The sequence below is a fragment of the Haliotis rubra genome, unplaced genomic scaffold, assembly GCF_003918875.1.
Source record: "Haliotis rubra isolate DU_JTF1 unplaced genomic scaffold, ASM391887v1 Scf67, whole genome shotgun sequence".
NCBI classification, from domain to species: Eukaryota; Metazoa; Mollusca; class Gastropoda; order Lepetellida; family Haliotidae; genus Haliotis; species Haliotis rubra.
In genome coordinates, this window is record NW_025767379.1 from 1,265,904 (window position 1) to 1,285,064 (window position 19,161).

Here is a 19,161-nt window from a genome sequence, read left to right on the forward strand (position 1 = left end):
AGTTTATAATAACAGTATTAGTGCTGCTATCAGTTCTATAGTTTATAATAACAGCATTACTCCTGCTATCAGTTCTATAGTTCATAATAACGGTATTAGTGCTGCTATCAGTTCTATAGTTTATAATAACAGCATTACTCCTGCTATCAGTTCTATAGTTCATAATAACAGTATTAGTGCTGCTATCAGTTCTATAGTTTATAATAACAGTATTAGTGCTGCTATCAGTTCTATAGTTTATAATAACAGCATTAGTGCTGCTATCAGTACTACAACTTGTTATAACAGCATTAGTGCTGCTATCAGTTCTATAGTTCATAGGGGCGGTGGGGTAGCCTAGTGGTTAAAGCGTTGGCTCGTCACGCCGATGACCCGTTCGAATCCCACATGGGTACATTGTGTGAAGCCCATTTCTGGTGTCCCCCGCCGCGATGTTGCTGGAATATTGCTAAAAGCGGCTTAAAACCAAACTTAGTCAGTCAGTCTATAGTTCATAATAACAGTATTAGTGCTGCTATCAGTTCTATATTTTATAATAACAGTATTAGTGCTGCTATCAGTTCTATATTTTATAATAACAGCATTACTCCTGCTATCAGTACTACAACTTGTTATAACAGCATTACTCCTGCTATCAGTTCTATAGTTCATAATAACAGTATTAGTGCTGCTATTAGTTCTATATTTTATAATAACAGTATTAGTGCTGCTATCAGTTCTATAGTTTATAATAACAACATTACTCCTGCTATCAGTTCTATAGTTTATAATAACAGCATTATTCCTGCTATCAGTACTACAACTTGTTATAACAGCATTACTCCTGCTATCAGTTCTATAGTTCATAATAACAGTATTAGTGCTGCTATCAGTTCTATATTTTATAATAACAGTATTACTCCTGCTATCAGTTCTATAGTTCATAATAACAGTATTAGTGCTGCTATCAGTTCTATATTTTATAATAACAGTATTAGTGCTGCTATCAGTTCTATATTTTATAATAACAGTATTACTCCTGCTATCAGTTCTATAGTTCATAATAACAGTATTACTCCTGCTATCAGTTCTATAGTTTATAATAACAGCATTACTCCTGCTATCAGTACTACAACTTGTTATAACAGCATTACTCCTGCTATCAGTTCTATAGTTCATAATAACAGTATTAGTGCTGCTATCAGTTCTATATTTTATAATAACAGCATTACTCCTGCTATCAGTACTACAACTTGTTATAACAGCATTAGTGCTGCTATCAGTACTACAACTTGTTATAACAGTATCAGTGCTGCTATCAGTACTACAACCTGTTATAACAGTATTAGTGCCAGTCATATCTGTTTTCCCCTTACTGGTTACTGTGTTACTCCTGCAAGCATTGCTACAACCCGTGGAGATCCGGGTTAGACTTGATCTTCAGCAACCCATGCTTGTCGTAAGAGGCGACTAACGGGATCGAGCGGTCAGGCTCGCTGACTTGGTTGACACATGTCATCGGTTCCCAATTGTGTAGATCGATGCTCATGCTATTGATCAATGGATTGTCTGGTCCAGACTCGATTATTTACAGACCGCCGCCATATAGCTGGAATATTGTTGAGTGCGGCGTAAAAGTAAACTCACTCACTCATTGCTACTAATAATCAGCCCAGGAATCTAACATATATACTGTTGTTTAACACTTTGATTCTTGGTGTCAAACCTCAGACAAATTATCATTTTTAAAGCGTTTTAGGGAACAATTTCTGTTGGGCATGGAGTAAAAAGCCCAAATAGCAAAAGGTTTTCTTTGTGTCCTTTGTTCTGATACCATTATCAGCAAATGCAGGCACACCACACAACCATGACAAGGAACTAGCGACCAAAGACACTCAAACGTCTATAGTTACAGGAATATTCTCATTATCCTTACTTTCATCGGTTCTAAGAGATTGAAAAGCTCGTGACCAGACAAAATCAATCGTGGTACCTACTAATATTTGATTCGTCGTGATCTAAATGTTCTCTGCAAGAAAAGTTTAAGTAAATTAATAGAGACAATTGCCATGATGTATTAATGCGCTGGTTTGCAGTTATTTCAAACCTTATTTGACATGACATGACATGACATGACGCACAGTGGTGTAAACCCATAGGCCACGTCGATATATGTAACATATAGGTGAACTACAGTGCCTACAAACGCGGGCAAGTACATAGAGCATACTTTAGTTCTTATCTCACAATATTACTGTGGACATCAGGGGATGCTCGGAACGAGATATACCATCATACAAAACTGTTAAAAACGCAATGCAAACAATATAAGAAGAACAACTGATACTGTCTCTGGAGTTTCCACTCCTCCCCTTCCGGTGCGTCCTTAATAAAGCGTTTGTGAACAATAAATAAGCAGCTAAGTCAATGAATTGTCTGTTGTTCACCGTTATGGCAAACCTTGTTTGTTCTCTCCTAGAAAGCCATTGCCAGGGAGGAGATGTTGTGAAGGGGGGAGGTGGAGGAAGGCAGACCCCATGATAACGGCCAACGGACAGACATACAATTTCCGACAGTTTGTGAAGATAATGATTGTTCAAGAGACAAGATTATATATATTCTCTTTCATCCGCAGGCCAATGTCAGATTGACATAGTTCGTACTATCATGAGAATGCAGAGTTTAGGTTTTATTGTCTATGTAGAGGACGTTATGTGCGGATAAAACAGCAGTATTGGATAAGATATGCAAGATATCAGTTTAATGGCCCAACTGCAACTGTACGGCAACTCCGTGGGTGCTGTTCACTTTACGTGAGCGTTTTGTTTTCATTTACGTGCTTCCAGGATGGGTTTATAACAGTAAGCCGATAAGATATTCTATTAATCATTAGGAACAGACCGAGTTCTCAACTAAACCGGCAAATAAAAACATTTACGAGAAATACTCAGGACCAGACGGGGAGTATGGTGAAATGTACACACGAACGCGAATTCCTGCCCGTTCTTGTGTTATACATCGCCCCAAATAGACATCATAATTTGAAACACATTATGGAACCCATTAATGCGGATTCTTAGGAAACAGAACATTCCTCATCAAAGAGATTGTCAATCGACGGAGGTGGCTAAGTGGCGTGATTATGACTCTTCTCTCCCTCCCTCCCCTCCCCCTCCCTTTCCTTCCTTTGTACTGCCAAATGGGTACGCAGTGTGATGTCCGTTTTTGTCTTTCGCCCGTTCGACTGTTCTGTGACATTGTCGCTCTGTGGCGCTTGATTAGTTTTAACAATGTCTACTATTAGTGTGGGCGGTGGGGTAGCTTAGTGGTTAAAGCGTTCGCTCCTCACGCCGAAGGTCCGGGTTCGAATCCACACATGGGTACAATTTGTGAAGCCCATTTCTGGTGTCGCCCGTCGTGATATTGCTGGAATATTGCTAAAAACGGCGTAAAACCATACTCAGTCAGTCAGTACTATTTTTGTGAGAGCGACATTGCGAGAATGTCCCTTTCATCACACGTGACTAACTAATTATAAACGTGGGACAGACCATACTCGCACAATCCAAACCTTTGTTCTTTCTTACAAGTTACGTCAAATCAAGTCAGTCATTTGACTAAAATGATTAATAATTGCCGATATATATAGATCTAAGTATGACCATGCTCCTAATCCGAGATGATATTCTCCTTGGTTTGTGTGACCACTGGGCCAAAGACCTGCTCGTGTTTAAAGCTTCTTCCCACTACACATCCTTATCTAGGCATGTATATAGTGTTGTCTCATACCAAACAGTCAGGTGCTGAAATCAAAGAAAGTCATGGTCGCTTTAATATGAACACACATTCAAATTCCATGAGCCATGACACATATACCGACGGACAAGATCTTACACACTCTGATCTCACTCTGAGGGTGTGGGTTCGAATCCCAGATGGGACTCAACCCAACAGTTGTACTAGACTCTGTACTTTACTAAGAAAGTGTAATCCCAAATATAACATTTGTTACTTTGGACAAGATCTTTGATGATATGCACATGTTGCACGTGCATCACGCACATATTGCCCTATGGCCGGAATAATGCCGATGTGCCGTAAAACCAAACTCAACTCAACATATTGCCCTATCGCGTTCATTAGGTCACGTGTTTTGTCACCCGGATGTCCGATCTGGAAGCGGATAGAATATGTAGCAGTTTACCTTTATTTTAAAGAATGTAATGATTTCTGTAGACAATGGCGTGTTTGCAGATTTCTGGAAAAACACTTTGTCGGGGACAATTGCAGAATATGTTGTAATCCATATACATATATATGGAATTAGGTATATAGGTTAGCATTAGTTTTAAAAAATAGGATCCCTTGTTGCGAGAGCTGTTGAGGTACCGTATGTAATGTATTATTTGATTTTTTTGTTCCAGATTTGTTGGTCGAGTGCAGCAAGGGGAACGTGTCACGTGACCTGTTATTACAAAAGATCAGCCTCCTTCTGGGGCTGCCTGAGGTGATTCACTGGGGTCCAGCCTGCAACAAAGCCGTGAGGGAGGTGTTTCAAAACAGTCTGGCTCAGAGGAAAGGCAAATACAAGAAATATCCTTTGTACAATATAGCCCTACGTGTCGATGTTTGTCACTCACTCACTCACTCACTCACTCACTTACTCACGCACCCGCCCACTCACTCACTCGGGGCAGCTTTGTCGTTAAGCCATCCTCGTCCCGCCGAAGTACGTGTTAGACTCTCACGGAGGATGCCCTGTCAGGTGAACTCCACAGGGATATTAATTGGATATTGCTGAAAGTTGCTTGAAATATAAATACTTTCTGCACACTATCACTCAGTTGGGTACGTTATGCATTCGACAAAATGGTATCGAGTTGTTGGACTTGGTTGTTGCGTGAACGCGTAGTTAAACAATTTTATTATCTCACCAAAAACTGATATTGCTTCTATCGTGATGACCATGAGCATGCCCCCATAAAGAACCCTTTCCCTTCATCAAAAGACCCTTATTATGTTCATCAGTTAAGATGAATCATGTGCTGTGCTTGTAGCTTACGCAAGAGGGCTTTGATAGACCCTTGCATGTTTGCTACACGTCATTAAATATCTACTTAGCCAATGTTGTGATCATCCATCAGTTAATGATAACCCTTTCTGATCACCCATCAGGTAATGATAACCCTTTGTGATCACCCATCAGTTAATGAAAACCTTTGTGATCATCCATCAGTTAATGAAAACCCTGTGATCACGCATCATTTAATGATAACCCTTTGTGATCACCCATCAGTTAATGATAACCCTTTGTGATCACCCATCAGTTAATGATAACCCTTTGTGATCATCCATCAGTTAATGATAACCCTTTGTGATCACCCATCAGTTAATGAAAACCCTTTGTGATCACCCATCAGTTAATGATAACCCTTTGTGATCACCCATCATTTAATGGTAACCCTTTGTGATCACCCATCAGTTAATGAAAACCCTTTGTGATCACCCATCAGTTAATGATAACCCTTTGTGATCACCCATCAGTTAATGATAACCCTTTGTGATCACCCATCAGTTAATGAAAACCCCTTGTGATCACCCATCAGTTAATGATAACCCTTTGTGATCACCCATCATTTAATGGTAACCCTTTGTGATCACCCATCAGTTAATGAAAACCCCTTGTGATCACCAATCAGTTAATGATAACCCTTTGTGATCACCCATCAGTTAATGATAACCCTTGTGATCACCCATCAGTTAATGAAAACCCTTTGTGATCACCCATCAGTTAATGATAACCCTTTGTGAACCCCCATCATTTAGTGATAACCCTTTGTGATCACCCATCAGATAATGAAAACCCTTTGTGATCACCCATCATTTAATAATAACCCTTTGTGATCACCCATCAGTTAATGAAAACCCTTTGTGATCACCCATCAGTTAAAGGTCACATGCAACCAAAAAATCAAACATAATTAAAACACAATTATCATTTATTCATGACATATAATATACATTACTGGTTATGAAAAAACATAAAAACAAAATTATAAGCGTATAATCGCAAATCAAAAGTGCAATATTTTGTGCTTTGGTTCACTTCCCAAGAAACGAAGCAGCCGGGATACCGAACCCAGTCAGAGCGGGTGGGTCTGCACTCAAGTGTAACGGCTGGTTCATTTGCAGATGCCCTCACGGCTCATTGTGTGTGTATATATAGAGATGTTGGGTTTTGTAAATACATGCTCATTTTTTGTGTATAACATTTTGCAATCAACAGACATCATAACATGTCATGTATACAAGTATCACACCTGCCTGTCTGTGTAATTACATAATGTGACAGAGACCGAACTCGGGCCATAATCAATGCATTTTGTTTATGGTGTATAGCCTGATAGGTGTTAAGTTCAAATTGCATGTGGTCAGTGATTGAAATTGTGTATTGAATATTGTCATCAGCAGACAGGCAGGCAGACATATAGGTGTCAATAAAACAGAAATTGAGTTTTGTCTGTGACAACGATATATCTATATCACAGTTAGAAATTCTGTCAACGCTAAATCATGACATTGCTTTTAAGTATCGAACTGAGAAAGTGACTCGGTAAGAAGAACGTGTGGTGAAATAGACAAATGAAATTATATAAACAGTTAAATCGGTAATCTACTTAATAACATCTAAAAAGCTCGCGCCTCTGAAATATCAACAAAACATTAGAAAAAAAGCTCACACCAAAGCCTTCACCGAGTATTCACCGGACAACCCGCTTCCAAGCTGCGCGAACCTATTTCAATGCGCATGTGCTATGAGCGCAGCCCAGCTGTTGAAACCAATTCAATTCCCCCAAGCGCTGGGGGAAAATTAGTGAATCGTTTGAATTACGATTTCGCGCGGTTTTTCATCGCGTTATTTTTCAAATTTATAAGTTGAATTTGCATTTTTGATGATTTGTTTCGGTAAGTCCATACCGAAAGGTATCAGAATCTGCAAAGTTGTGTTTTACTTTGCATGTGACCTTTAATGATAACCCTATGTGATCGCCCATCAGTTAATGATAACCTTGTGATCATCCATCAGTTAATGATAACCTTGTGATCACCCATCAGTTAATGATAACCCTATGAGATCGCCCATCAGTTAATGATAACCTTGTGATCATCCATCAGTTAATGATAACCTTGTGATCACCCATCAGTTAATGATAACCGTTGTTACACAAAGCAATGTCTCAGTCGCGCACCTGTCACTAATTTCAGCGTCATGGCGTGAACATCATACCGAGGAGCTCTGTCCCTCAGAAAGCCACTGTTTCATTACACCTGCTTACAAATCGACACCCCAAGCAAAAGTAAAACCAAAACCAAAAATGCAAATACCCGATTCTCTCTTTGTCCCGACTGAGACAATGGGTAATACCGATTTGGAATAGGGACCCAGAAACCTATGCATGCCTGAGACAAGGGAAATTCGAGGTTGGAGTAGGGACCTAGTAACCTATGCATGCCTGAGACAAGGGAAATTCGAGGTTGGAGTAGGGACCTAGTGACCTATGCATGCCTGAGACAAGGGAAATTCGAGGTTGGAGTAGGGACCTAGTAACCTATGCATGCCTGAGACAAGGGAAATTCGAGGTTGGTAGTAGGGACCTGCAGTGACCTATGCATGCCTGAGACAAGGGAAATTCGAGGTTGGAGTAGGGACCTAGTGACCTATGCATGCCTGAGACAAGGGAAATTTGAGGTTGGAGTAGGGACCTAGTGACCTATGCATGCCTGAGACAAGGGAAATTCGAGGTTGGAATAGGGACCTAGTGACCTATGCATGCCTGAGACAAGGGAAATTCGAGGTTGGAGTAGGGACCTAGTGACCTATGCATGCCTGAGACAAGGGAAATTCGAGGTTGGAGTAGGGACCTAGTGACCTATGCATGCCTGAGACAAGGGAAATTCGAGGTTGGAGTAGGGACCTAGTGACCTATGCATGCCTGAGACAAGGGAAATTCGAGGTTGGAATAGGGACCTAGTGACCTATGCATGCCTGAGACAAGGGAAATTCCAGGTGGGAGTGTGGCGTTCAACAACAACCAACCAAACCTGTGATTATGTTAACGATTACGTTGAGTATGGTGCCTCTATTATGCCTTAACGCCTGCACGACATACTTCTTCGGGGTGGCTTTGATTGAGCAGCTTCAGGAGCAGGAGGAGCTGAGTGACTCAGAGAATGTCACATACCAACCACTACGTGACATGTCACAGGACCTGGAGCGGATACTCGAGCACCTGCCGGGTAGGTGGGTGATGCTTGGTAGATAGGGGTTGGTTTGTCTGGTAGGTGGGTGATGCTGGGTAGAAAGAGTGCGTTTGTCTGGTAGGTGGGCGATGTTGGGTAGATAGGGGCGACACTTGTCTGGAAGGGGGGTGATGTTGGGTAGATAAGTGATGCCGGAGAGCAAGTGTGTACCTGTGTTACAGACCTGGTGTACTGGACGGGGGAGAGTGACATGTGTATATCTGTGTTACAGACCTGGTGTACTGGACGGGGGAGAGTGACATGTGTATATCTGTGTTACAGACCTGGTGTACTGGACGGGGGAGAGTGACATGTGTATATCTGTGTTACAGACCTGGTGTACTGGACGGGGGAGAATGACATGTGTATATCTGTGTTACAGACCTGATGTACTGGACGGGGGAGAGTGACATGTGTATATCTGTGTTACAGACGTGGTGTACTGGACGGGGATATCTGTGTTACAGACCTGGTGACGTGTACTGTATATATCTGTGTACTGGACGGGGAGAGTGACATGTGTATATCTGTGTTACAGACCTAGTGTACTGGACGGGGAGGGACATGACATGTGTATATCTGTGTTACAGACCTGGTGTACTGGACGGGGGAGGGTGACATGTGTGTATCTGTGTTACAGACCTGGTGTACTGGACGGGGGAGAGTGACATGTGTATATCTGTGTTACAGACCTGGTGTACTGGACGGGGGAGAGTGACATGTGTATATCTGTGTTACAGACCTGGTGTACTGGACGGGGGAGAGTGACATGTGTATATCTGTGTTACAGACCTGGTGTACTGGACGGGGGAGTGTGACATGTGTATATCTGTGTTACAGACCTGGTACTACTGGACGGGGTATATCTGTGTTAGACCTGGTGTGACATGTGTACTGGTCTGTACTGGACGGGGGAGTGTGACATGTGTATATCTGTGTTACAGACCTGGTGTACTGGACGGGGAATGTGACACAGGAGTGTCTCGGGACGAGCTGCTGGAGCTGCTGGCTGAGAAGATCGAGGAAAAGGATGTCCAGCACTGGGGAGTACAATGCAACAGAGCCATGAGGATGCTATTCCCGGAAGTACAGATGAAGAGGAAAGGAAAATACAAAACATATCCTTCCTGAATTTGAAACCAGGCAGATAAATAACAAAATTAAAAAGCCCCACCAAAATGAAAGCCATGAAGAGCAAGTCATTTGGGAACAACTCCGCTCAGCTTTTTCATCAAAAAATATTTTCCAAGGATAAAATTGCCTTATAGGTTTAACAACTGTTAAGTTTTCTGTAAAATATTTTCATGTCTGAGGCTGAATGTTATTTTATCAAAATGCCGTCTGAGGCGTTGGTCTGGATAACGATGGACTGTTAGTGTGGAGAGAGAGAGAGAGAGAACTGTGATTAGTACTTTGGACGGCTTGGTGCCTGTGTCCGTGTCTAGACTGGTTACTTATATACCCGCTGTGTGAATGTAGCGACTTGGTCTTATTAATAAGGCCGTGCAGCTATTTTTATACATGTAGCAGAGTTAATCACGTTTGAAGTCGAGGGCAGTGTTATTTAGATATACTGACGCGCAAAAGAAAATATACACCCATGTTTGCTTGGTGCTAAAATGCAAAATAAATTCTTTGCCGTTTTTCGAAATGTATCTGACAATAGTATAGTTGTGTTTTGGAGCGTTTTCTGCTGCTTTCAGCCTACCAACGTTTTGATAATGTTGGTAATTATGTGATGAAATCAAATTTCCAAGTGCATGTAGTTTGTTAACAACATTGATAAGTATAAATGGTTTGTAATTTCTGTGTGTGGTGTAGTCATATCTGTAGAATTGTGTCGTGTTCAGTCACTGTCCATTACCTCAGATGCGTCCCAGCATCCAATCATCTTGGTTCCCCATGTATTTATCAGTGGTCTGCCAGCATCATATATTGTCGGTTTGACCACGATCGTCTCATACTCCAACATGATCCGACCTTCTTCCACGAAACTTAAATATTGGTCTACTATTAAACTACTAAATCCAACTCACTCACACACTTTGCATCTGAATCAGTTGAGATATTGGTACACACATATAGCAGTATCTTCCTTAACTCCCACACTACAGTATTCTTCGGTGTTGATTACTCCAAGAATCTACAGAAACAGGTAAGAATTCGAGATCTCGAAATCAAGTTAGATACTTTTACAAAAGATCACTTTCAGTTTCTGTCACTGGTCAGGTAATTGCCATGTTCAAATTTATGAAAACTAAAACAAAATCAATGATTCGTTTTCATAGAAACAGCTAACAAACTGTGTCTCCTGTAGGGCTACGATCTACTGTCGAATCTGAAACATATAACAAACTGTGTCTCCTGTAGGGCTACGATCTACTGTCGAATCTGAAACATATAACAAAATGAGTCTCCTGTAGGGCTACGATCTACTGACGAATCTGAAACATATAACAAACTGTGTCTCCTGTAGGGCTACGATCTACTGTCGAATCTGAAACATATAACAAAATGTGTCTCCTGTAGGGCTACGATCTACTGTCGAATCTGAAACATATAACAAAATGTGTCTCCTGTAGGGCTACGATCTACTGTCGAATCTGAAACATATAACAAACTGTGTCTCCTGTAGGGCTACGATCTACTGTCGAATCTGAAACATATAACAAAATGTGTCTCCTGTAGGGCTACGATCTACTGTCGAATCTGAAACATATTTCCATGTTTTCCGTCCAGAGTTTTATTCCCACCAAGCGAGGGCGTCCCCGGAAGCTGAACGACGACGAGGACGACCAACCCTATCCCGCTGTCTCCAACACCCCCTTCGACAAGAGCATGTTAGCCTGGAGAGCGCAGGTACCCCCGGCCCCTGAGGTCGCTCCCTGTCAAAATAGAACCCCAGCATATTCGCCATTGTATGGGACGTCTTTGATGTGTTAGTTTGTTGTTTTAAACGCGATATTCTAGGTATGTGAATCTGAAGTTAGTCGAATTTGGACCAGATAATCCAGTGACTGATATTGTGAGCAACGTCAGTGGCGTCAGGTTATGATGACGCACAATCAGGAATGTCACCAGTCAAACTTTTCAATATGGCTGAAATACTGCCCATGTGACTAAAATCTTAACTCACTCACTCACTCAATCCTTTCATTCGCCTCTTATCTCCTGCTGACGGTCAGTGTAGGTTGTTTGGGAGCATTCCCACCACGGATAGCCTCTCCGGGGAAACCTGCCTGAGATTCCGTGACAACACTATAAGCATGTGACCTGAGAGAATTGTGTGGATTTCCACACATTTCGAAAGTGTTGTGAAAGTTAAGTTCTGTGGCCTTTACACGTTGAAGGTTTCTTCTTTGTTGATGTCCGCTGCTTTAACTAATCGAGAACAAGAATGATATCGTCGATGTAACATATATTATATTTGGGGTTACACTTTCTCAGCAAAGTTCAAATTCTAGAAATTTATTGGGCTGAGTTCCATCTTGGATTCGAACCCACACTCTCAGAGTCAGGCACCTAATCCGTCTGTAGTGGTGTCCTTTTTAAAGACATTTACCTGTAGGTTTATTAATTAAGTTCCATTAAGCAGGGAGACTTTTTAAAGACATTTACCTGTAGGTTTATTAATTAAGTTCCATTAAGCAGGGAGACTATTATCCCTGCATTAAGTTACCTGAACATGATTCAGTTACATAGCTAATCCCTAATCAACTGGGGTTAATCCATTCTATCAGATAGGGGAGTATGGTGTGCGTTCTTTGTTAATTACCTACTCCATTGTCTCACAACTGGGAGTCTCTCAATTGGGAGTTCTCACAAATGGGAGTAGACCTCTGTAGTCAGAGTGTTGCTGTATGGCTGTTTACAGAGATTGTAGACGTCACGGTCTGGTGCACGTATTCTGATTAGATCTAGACGCTGTAATTGATGTGTGAAACTGAGTCCCTATGTAATTAGGGTTATCGGTAATGCCAGATTGAGCGACGTTATAAAAGTTGAGATTGTACAAATTGTACAAATGTATGTACTTTGTAGCCGAGTACAGTGTTTAGGGCCCGTTCATTAAACAAAATATCAAACTGTTTGCCATCAATGTCTAGTACAATGGAGTTAGTGAGTATGGTTTTACCATTGGTACTGTTCCAGCAATAACGCAGCGGGGCACAAAAAATATGGGCTTCACACATTGTACCCTTGAGGGGAATCGAACCCGGGTGGTCATTGAGCGAACGCTTTAACCAGTAGATAACACCATCACCTACAGTGTTATATCTACACAAAGTTAGTCTAGTTTTAAGAGTTTTGTATGGGTAAGCTAAATGAAACAACATGTTCATGTAACATCAGTGATTGAGTGCTGTTTTACGACGCTCTGGACACTGAGTGGAATCACGGCGTGTCACCTCCCCAAATGTATGTACATTGTTGAAATTTCTATCCGAATAACGCCCATTTTGGCAGTCGCTAAATTGCCACAGTTAACAACAATAATGTCACTAATTAACTGTAACGTGAGACATGTTCGAGAGTTAGACAGGGAATAACGCTTGTTTTGATTGAAGAGCTGTGTCAATTATTGTAACTTTAAAATAGTGTGTCATAATGTGGGAATTGATGGGCGAATGAGGTAACGACTTATCACTGCCGGCGAACCCATGAAGATGCAAGTTAGAATTGATCTTCAGTGACCCATGCTTGTGGTAAGAAGCGACTAACGGGATCGGGTGTCAGGCTCACTGACTTGGATAACACATGTCATCGTATCCCAATTGCGTAGATCGATCCTCATGGTGTTGATCACTGGATTGTCTGGTCCAGACTCAGTAGTTTACAGACCGTCGCCATACAGCTATAATTGTTTCACTGAATACTGCTGGTGGCTCCTTATATGACAGTACTGTATACTACCATAGTTCGTTATAGTTCGACATTTCGATATACCGTCATATCTATAGTTTTAGTTCGTTTTTATTCTAGTTTTAGTAACGAACCATAGTTCGTTATAGTTCGACATTTCGATATACCGTCATAACTATTGCTTTAATTCGTTTTGATTCTAGTTTTAGTAACGAACCATGGTTCGTTATAGTTTCGACATTTCGATATACCGTCATATCTATAGTTTTAGTTCGTTTTTATTCTAGTTTTAGTAACGAACCATAGTTCGTTATAGTTCGACATTTCGATATACCGTCATATCTATAGTTCTAGTTCGTTTTGATTCTAGTTTTAGTAACGAACCATAGTTCGTTATAGTTCGACATTTCGATATACCGTCATAACTATTGCTTTAGTTCGTTTTGATTCTAGTTTTAGTAACGAACCATGGTTCGTTATAGTTCGACATTTCGATATACCGTCATCACTATTGCTTTAGTTCGTTTTGATCCTAGTTTTAGTAACGAACCATAGTTCGTTATAGTTTGACATTTCGATATACCTTCATAACTATTGCTTTAGTTCGTTTTGATTCTAGTTTTAGTAACGAACCATAGTTCGTTTTAGTTCGACATTTCAACATATAACATACAAGTGGGCGGGGGAGGCGAGAGGGGAAATAGTTCGGTACATCTGTCAGTTCGTTATAAAGGAATTTACTGGATTTCCTTTAATAATCTCGTCTGTTTCAGATGCAGCACATGAAATACCTCTCCCAGCCTCGTTTCCAGCATCACTGGAAGGGGGAGGATGGCAGCCCTCTCCTTCCCCAGCTACCCCAAAGGAGGGGACAACAGAGATCTCCAAAGACTACAACTTCCTAGCAGCAGAACTGAGAGGTTCCTACACCAACTACCACCCGCAACCCTTCGGGTACAACCACGTGTACTCATCCACGGTACAGCACAAACCGGAAACAGAGATCGAAACGGATACCAGTGCGGCCAGCATTACAGACGATAGTGATCCACGATTGGATAAAAATGGACGCGGATCCCCCAAAGAGGAGGAATGTGTTGGGAAGTAACGCCTGTGTCTGACTACGGGATATATATTCGTGGAGATTCTGTGTTCTCGATGGAATCGATTCAGTCAAGGAGGTGGTAAATACGTCGAGAATGAATGCGTTGGTCGAGAGTGTGGACGAATAACCGAGTCGGAGAAGATTCGCTGCGAGGTTTAAACATTTTAATGGAAGCTTCCTGAGTGAAATATAAAGAGTTACGCCTGCCAATTGCAAATTTCAGCTGAAGGACATGTTGGCCAGGAGCAAGGATGTCAACTGTGACGTCACCACCGAGCTTCCAACTGCTGACAGCCACACGGACACATACGCATCCATGTTTCTATCTGGTGAACAGATTCCATTGATCTTGTGACACTAATGAAAACACGAGGAGACTGTGAATGCAGCTGCGTCTTCTACGTGTCACGTGTTACATCTATCAGATATGAATGCTGTATGTCCTTGTACAATGCCACCTCATTAATCGGGACTAAAACAGATCTCACTGTATCATCCACTCATTACCATTGCCACAGTATTGTCATGGAGATCTGAAAATACTTGTAGTGTTACCATGGTTACAACAGTTGCTGGTATTTACTGCAAGAGGTCTTAACTATTCCTCAAGACATGTAACTCCTATGCACCTCAGACTAGTTTCGGGGAAACAGTATTCAAACTTAGTTCACGTCCACTCGTGTCATTCCGGTACGAGCCGAATGGTGAGTTTACGGAAAGTAGCGAGTGGTGACGAATGTCACCAGAGACCATATGGTCTCTGATGTCACGGAGGAAGACGTCGTAAGCTACAAATATTGAGGACCAGAAAAATGATCAGTTATCTGCTGACTGAGACAAGAAATGCTGATATTTGGCCATCACGCTGCAGGAGTCCACACGGACAATCTACCCTGGCCCGGAGCTGTACATCGTGTCCCTGTTAACTAACTTCTACTGTTAATCAATATTACATGTGGCAGTTCAGTTTATTGTTGCAGCGCTAGTCTAATGATTAAGAAATGTCTTTTAATTATTTACATATATTTCCCGAAATTCTGTTTGATGTTTTAGCGTTCACATGCATTGCATTAATTTCTTGTTTTAAACTGCAAGTCAGAGATCAATCACGTAATGTTCCTAGATCAAAAATAGAGGTTTTGTTGCTGGCATTTTTGTAGAGCCAATATTTCAAATTTGTCAAACACCATTGGTGCTTTCAGCAATATCGTTTTATTGTGCAATGTAATATATATGACAGGAGAACTTTATCCATCATTCACGGTGAGTGCTTGGGTGGATGAGTGAGTGTGTGAGCGGATTAGTGGGTGAGTGAGTGAGAAGGTCAATGAGGGGAGTGATGGAGTCATTTAAATCAGTCTGTCACACGTCATTTAGGATCAGCTTCAGAAAATGCACCGAGATGCACTCTTAAATGTACGTTTTCATAGTGTCAGAAAATAACATATTAGCTGTAGCCGGAGGCATAATAGGTAAACCGCTGCGGTTTGTGGTTTCTATTTTCCAACAGTGGTTGATAGTGCGAGGAACGATTCACGCCAATAGGCGGATCCAGAGCGGGGTCAGGGGTGCGCAACCCCCCATCCCCACCCCTTTGTCCTGAAAATTTATGAAATGACCATTGAAACTCTCGTGAAAACGGGTGAAAATGAACTGTGCACCCCTCCTTTCTCAAAAAGTTGTATCCGCCCCTGACGCCATACTACCATGGGAAGAGATCGGTATCCATCTATAGCCGCCATTGTGTTCCTCCTATCCACAATTACAGTGATAGACTAGACAGAGAGAGGCTGCCGATGGGTAGTTCTAAAGGTATTTGTTGAAATGGGTGCCACCCGTGCAAAGGACGATTACAAGGTGTGCTATCAGAGGACAAACAATCCCATAGGGAAAGACAAATCGAGATATATGCACTCTTGTTCACTGTTGTATTAATCTGATATATATTCGTTGTGGTTTTCGATAAACCCTGATTATTTTTGCAGGTTTGTCTGCACCGATGTAAACTTGATCTTCAGTAACCCATGCTTGTCGTAAGTGGCGACTAACGGGATCGGGTGGTCAGGCTCGCTGACTTGATTGATGCGATGCGATGATTGTCTTCGTATCCCAGTTGTTGATTATGCTGTTGATCACTGGATTGTCTGGTCCAAACTCGATTATTTACAGACCGCCGCCATATAGAGGGAATATTGCTGAGTTCGGCGTAAAACTAAACTCACTTTCCTTAATCAGGTTCACGTCCCGGAAATGGAAACTATACTGTCCAAGGCTAAACACTGCCTCCCCACATAGGGTAGACGGAATGTGCAGCGCATGTGGTTTGTTGCGCATGGTCAAAGGGAGGCAACTTTGAGGACAAAACACCCCCACAACATGTTCGACAATGAAACGTTCAGTGACATCTGTTGTTCAACCAGCAAAACAAAATTCAACAATACTTGAACATAATAACTTATTTCATTTGGACACAAACCAGCTAGGTTTCATTTGCTCAAAACTCATTTATAATGTGTTCGTCATCACTAAGGTGTACCATGGTACCATTGTACTAATTTGTGACATAATTCAGCCATTATGGGCGAAGAAAATACTTCAGTGGTAATAGTTCACGGACTTAGTTCGAGCCAGCGGCACCAGATTAAAAGACATATGAAATCCGTCAGAGTAGGAAACATGGGTTGCACGTGCAATTACCACCAGTGTCAGGACTGCACATGTTGAAGTTTTAATAGAGTGAGTGAGTTTAGTATTACGCCGCTTTTAGCAATATTCCAGTAATATCACGACAGGGGATACCAGAAATGGGCTTCACACATTGTACCCATGTGGGGAATCAAACCCGGGTCAACGGCGTGACGAGCGAACGCTTAAACCAGTACACTATCCGAACCGCCCTCTTTATTTGAGAAAAGGCGTGTGATTTTAAAATGCTCACAGCAATCAATCTAATGCAGCATTACCTGTTCTCTTCGCGGTAAATTATATTTTATAGTTCCTTTGTCACCGATAATTATGGTTGTTGTTGGGTTTTTTAAAGATGCTAAGAAGGTTTTTTTAAGGGCTCAAGAGCCCAAATATGTTGGTCCTTTTATGATAAATTTACATTTTTAAAAAGGAGTCGAAAGTGGGGCCTGTGATTACGAGGGGTGAATGATCAGTTTGTTTTGGCCTTTTGAATTTGTAGAGTTCAAACAAAAACGTTTATGTTAGAAACACGCCACACTTGTTTTGTTCACATGAGAATGTTTCCTTGGTCCAGTCATTCAGACATTCGGAAATCTCGCACCGTTCCGGTCATTCGTGACCAATTCGTGTTATTCCGGGACAAGCCGAATAGCGATTCTTGGTGGTTACGGAAAGGGGCGAGTGGTGACGAATGCGTTCCGGTATTAATGGCGAAGTTCGTTTTACGGAAATAGGCGAATGGTGGCGACTTATGCCGGAAGTTGCATAATGTAGCGGTTAACTGATATCGTACGATTGTTTTACTGGTTGTAAATATATATTGTTTTTGTGCAATACTGATCTCAAGTGTCCTGGACACGTTGCATAATGTATTTATTTACAGTTTATATATGTGCGGTATATCACAAAGTTCTTGTTATAAACATTTATCGGACTTTAAAACATGGTATACAGTGTTTATTCCATTGCAATGTCATTATTTCAAGTTATGAACACGAATTGCAATATTTTACGAATCCATGATTTGTAAAGAAAGGTGAAGACGATTATTATTTACAAATGGCTACTCGCAGGCAACTTAATTTTTATTATTTTACTTTTTTTACCGAAATATTATTTGAGAGATTATTGACAAACAAATAATATTGGCCTGCTCATTATATTACGAAACAGTTTCCTTTTTCACTTAACACGAATATTTAAGATGGGACCAGATTTTGACTCACAACTCATCTTAATGATCGATTTTTCGTCTGGCAATTTTTCTTATATTCTACCAAAGTTCAAGAATACGGGAATTTAATCCAAAGTGTATCTGTTACATGTTTTATTACTGAAGTAAAGTATCGGATGGAGACTGTATAGTTGCTATGCGTTATATGAGCAGTTTTCCGGTTGAATACGATGCTTTATCAGGTTGCATTTCTGTGATTTTGACGAGAAATGAATAAAAGTGATTCTTTGAACAACACATTTCATTGCTTTTACTTGTTTTGTTTTTTCTGGGAGTTGTGTCCCTTAGTACCAGGATCCGATGAACCAGGGAGACTATATAACGGGGAGTGGTCACTCCTCGAAAAGACCCTTAGCGTATGCCTCGGCTCGTCACGTGACCAGTGTAGCCAATATGGCGGAAGGACGTTCCAGGACCTACAGTATTTTACTTCCAACTAAGAAGCGCTACCGGACAGCAAGATGTATATCAAACATAATATACGGAAGAGGACGAGTGTTTTACATACTTTTTTCAATCACTGCATCAAGTCATAAAATATGTGGGGTAGCCTAGTGGTTAAGGCGTTCGCTCGTCACGCCGAAGACCTGGGTTCGATTCTCCACATGGGCACAATGTGTGAAGCCCTCGCTGTGATATTGCTAAAAGCGGCGTAACACTAAACTCACTCACTCATAAAATATGTTCCGTACAAGTGGCTCATATTTCAAAAATCAGTTTGATGATCGAACAGTATGTATGTCCAGCAAACTATCATTTATGATTTACATATTTTCATCAGTTTCTGAAGCTAAGAAAGTTCCGTTTAGTACGTGAGTAGTTCAGACGAATCCATCTATGTAGGCAAATTACAATGGACAGGCGGTCGGTCATTAAGTCGGCTGCATGCATGCGACGCTTCTGAAATGAAGCGTACGTAAAATCCATCAATCCTCGCATCGTTAGAGAACACCGCAGCGGTTTGTTTCTGATCGAGTCTGGACAAGACACT

General features: G+C 41.3%; 1 protein-coding gene and 1 long non-coding RNA gene across 2 annotated transcripts in view; both read left to right on the forward strand.

Annotated features, from left to right (window-relative positions):
* Nucleotides 1-14,985, forward strand: part of LOC124257636 — a 34,039-nt gene extending 19,054 nt beyond the window's left edge. The window contains 7 exon segments of the mRNA XM_046691743.1: nt 4,404-4,572; nt 8,144-8,277; nt 9,071-9,140; nt 9,225-9,398; nt 10,390-10,435; nt 11,020-11,139; nt 13,917-14,985. Of these exon segments, the coding sequence (XP_046547699.1) occupies nt 4,404-4,572; nt 8,144-8,277; nt 9,071-9,140; nt 9,225-9,398; nt 10,390-10,435; nt 11,020-11,139; nt 13,917-14,048 (845 nt within the window). The 3' untranslated portion in view covers nt 14,049-14,985.
* A 2,114-nt stretch (nt 14,986-17,099) lies between these two features.
* Nucleotides 17,100-18,407, forward strand: LOC124257680. The gene is made up of 2 exons (XR_006893328.1): nt 17,100-17,213; nt 17,244-18,407. It is a non-coding gene; the product is annotated as an uncharacterized LOC124257680 (long non-coding RNA).
* Nucleotides 18,408-19,161: the final 754 nt, after the last annotated feature.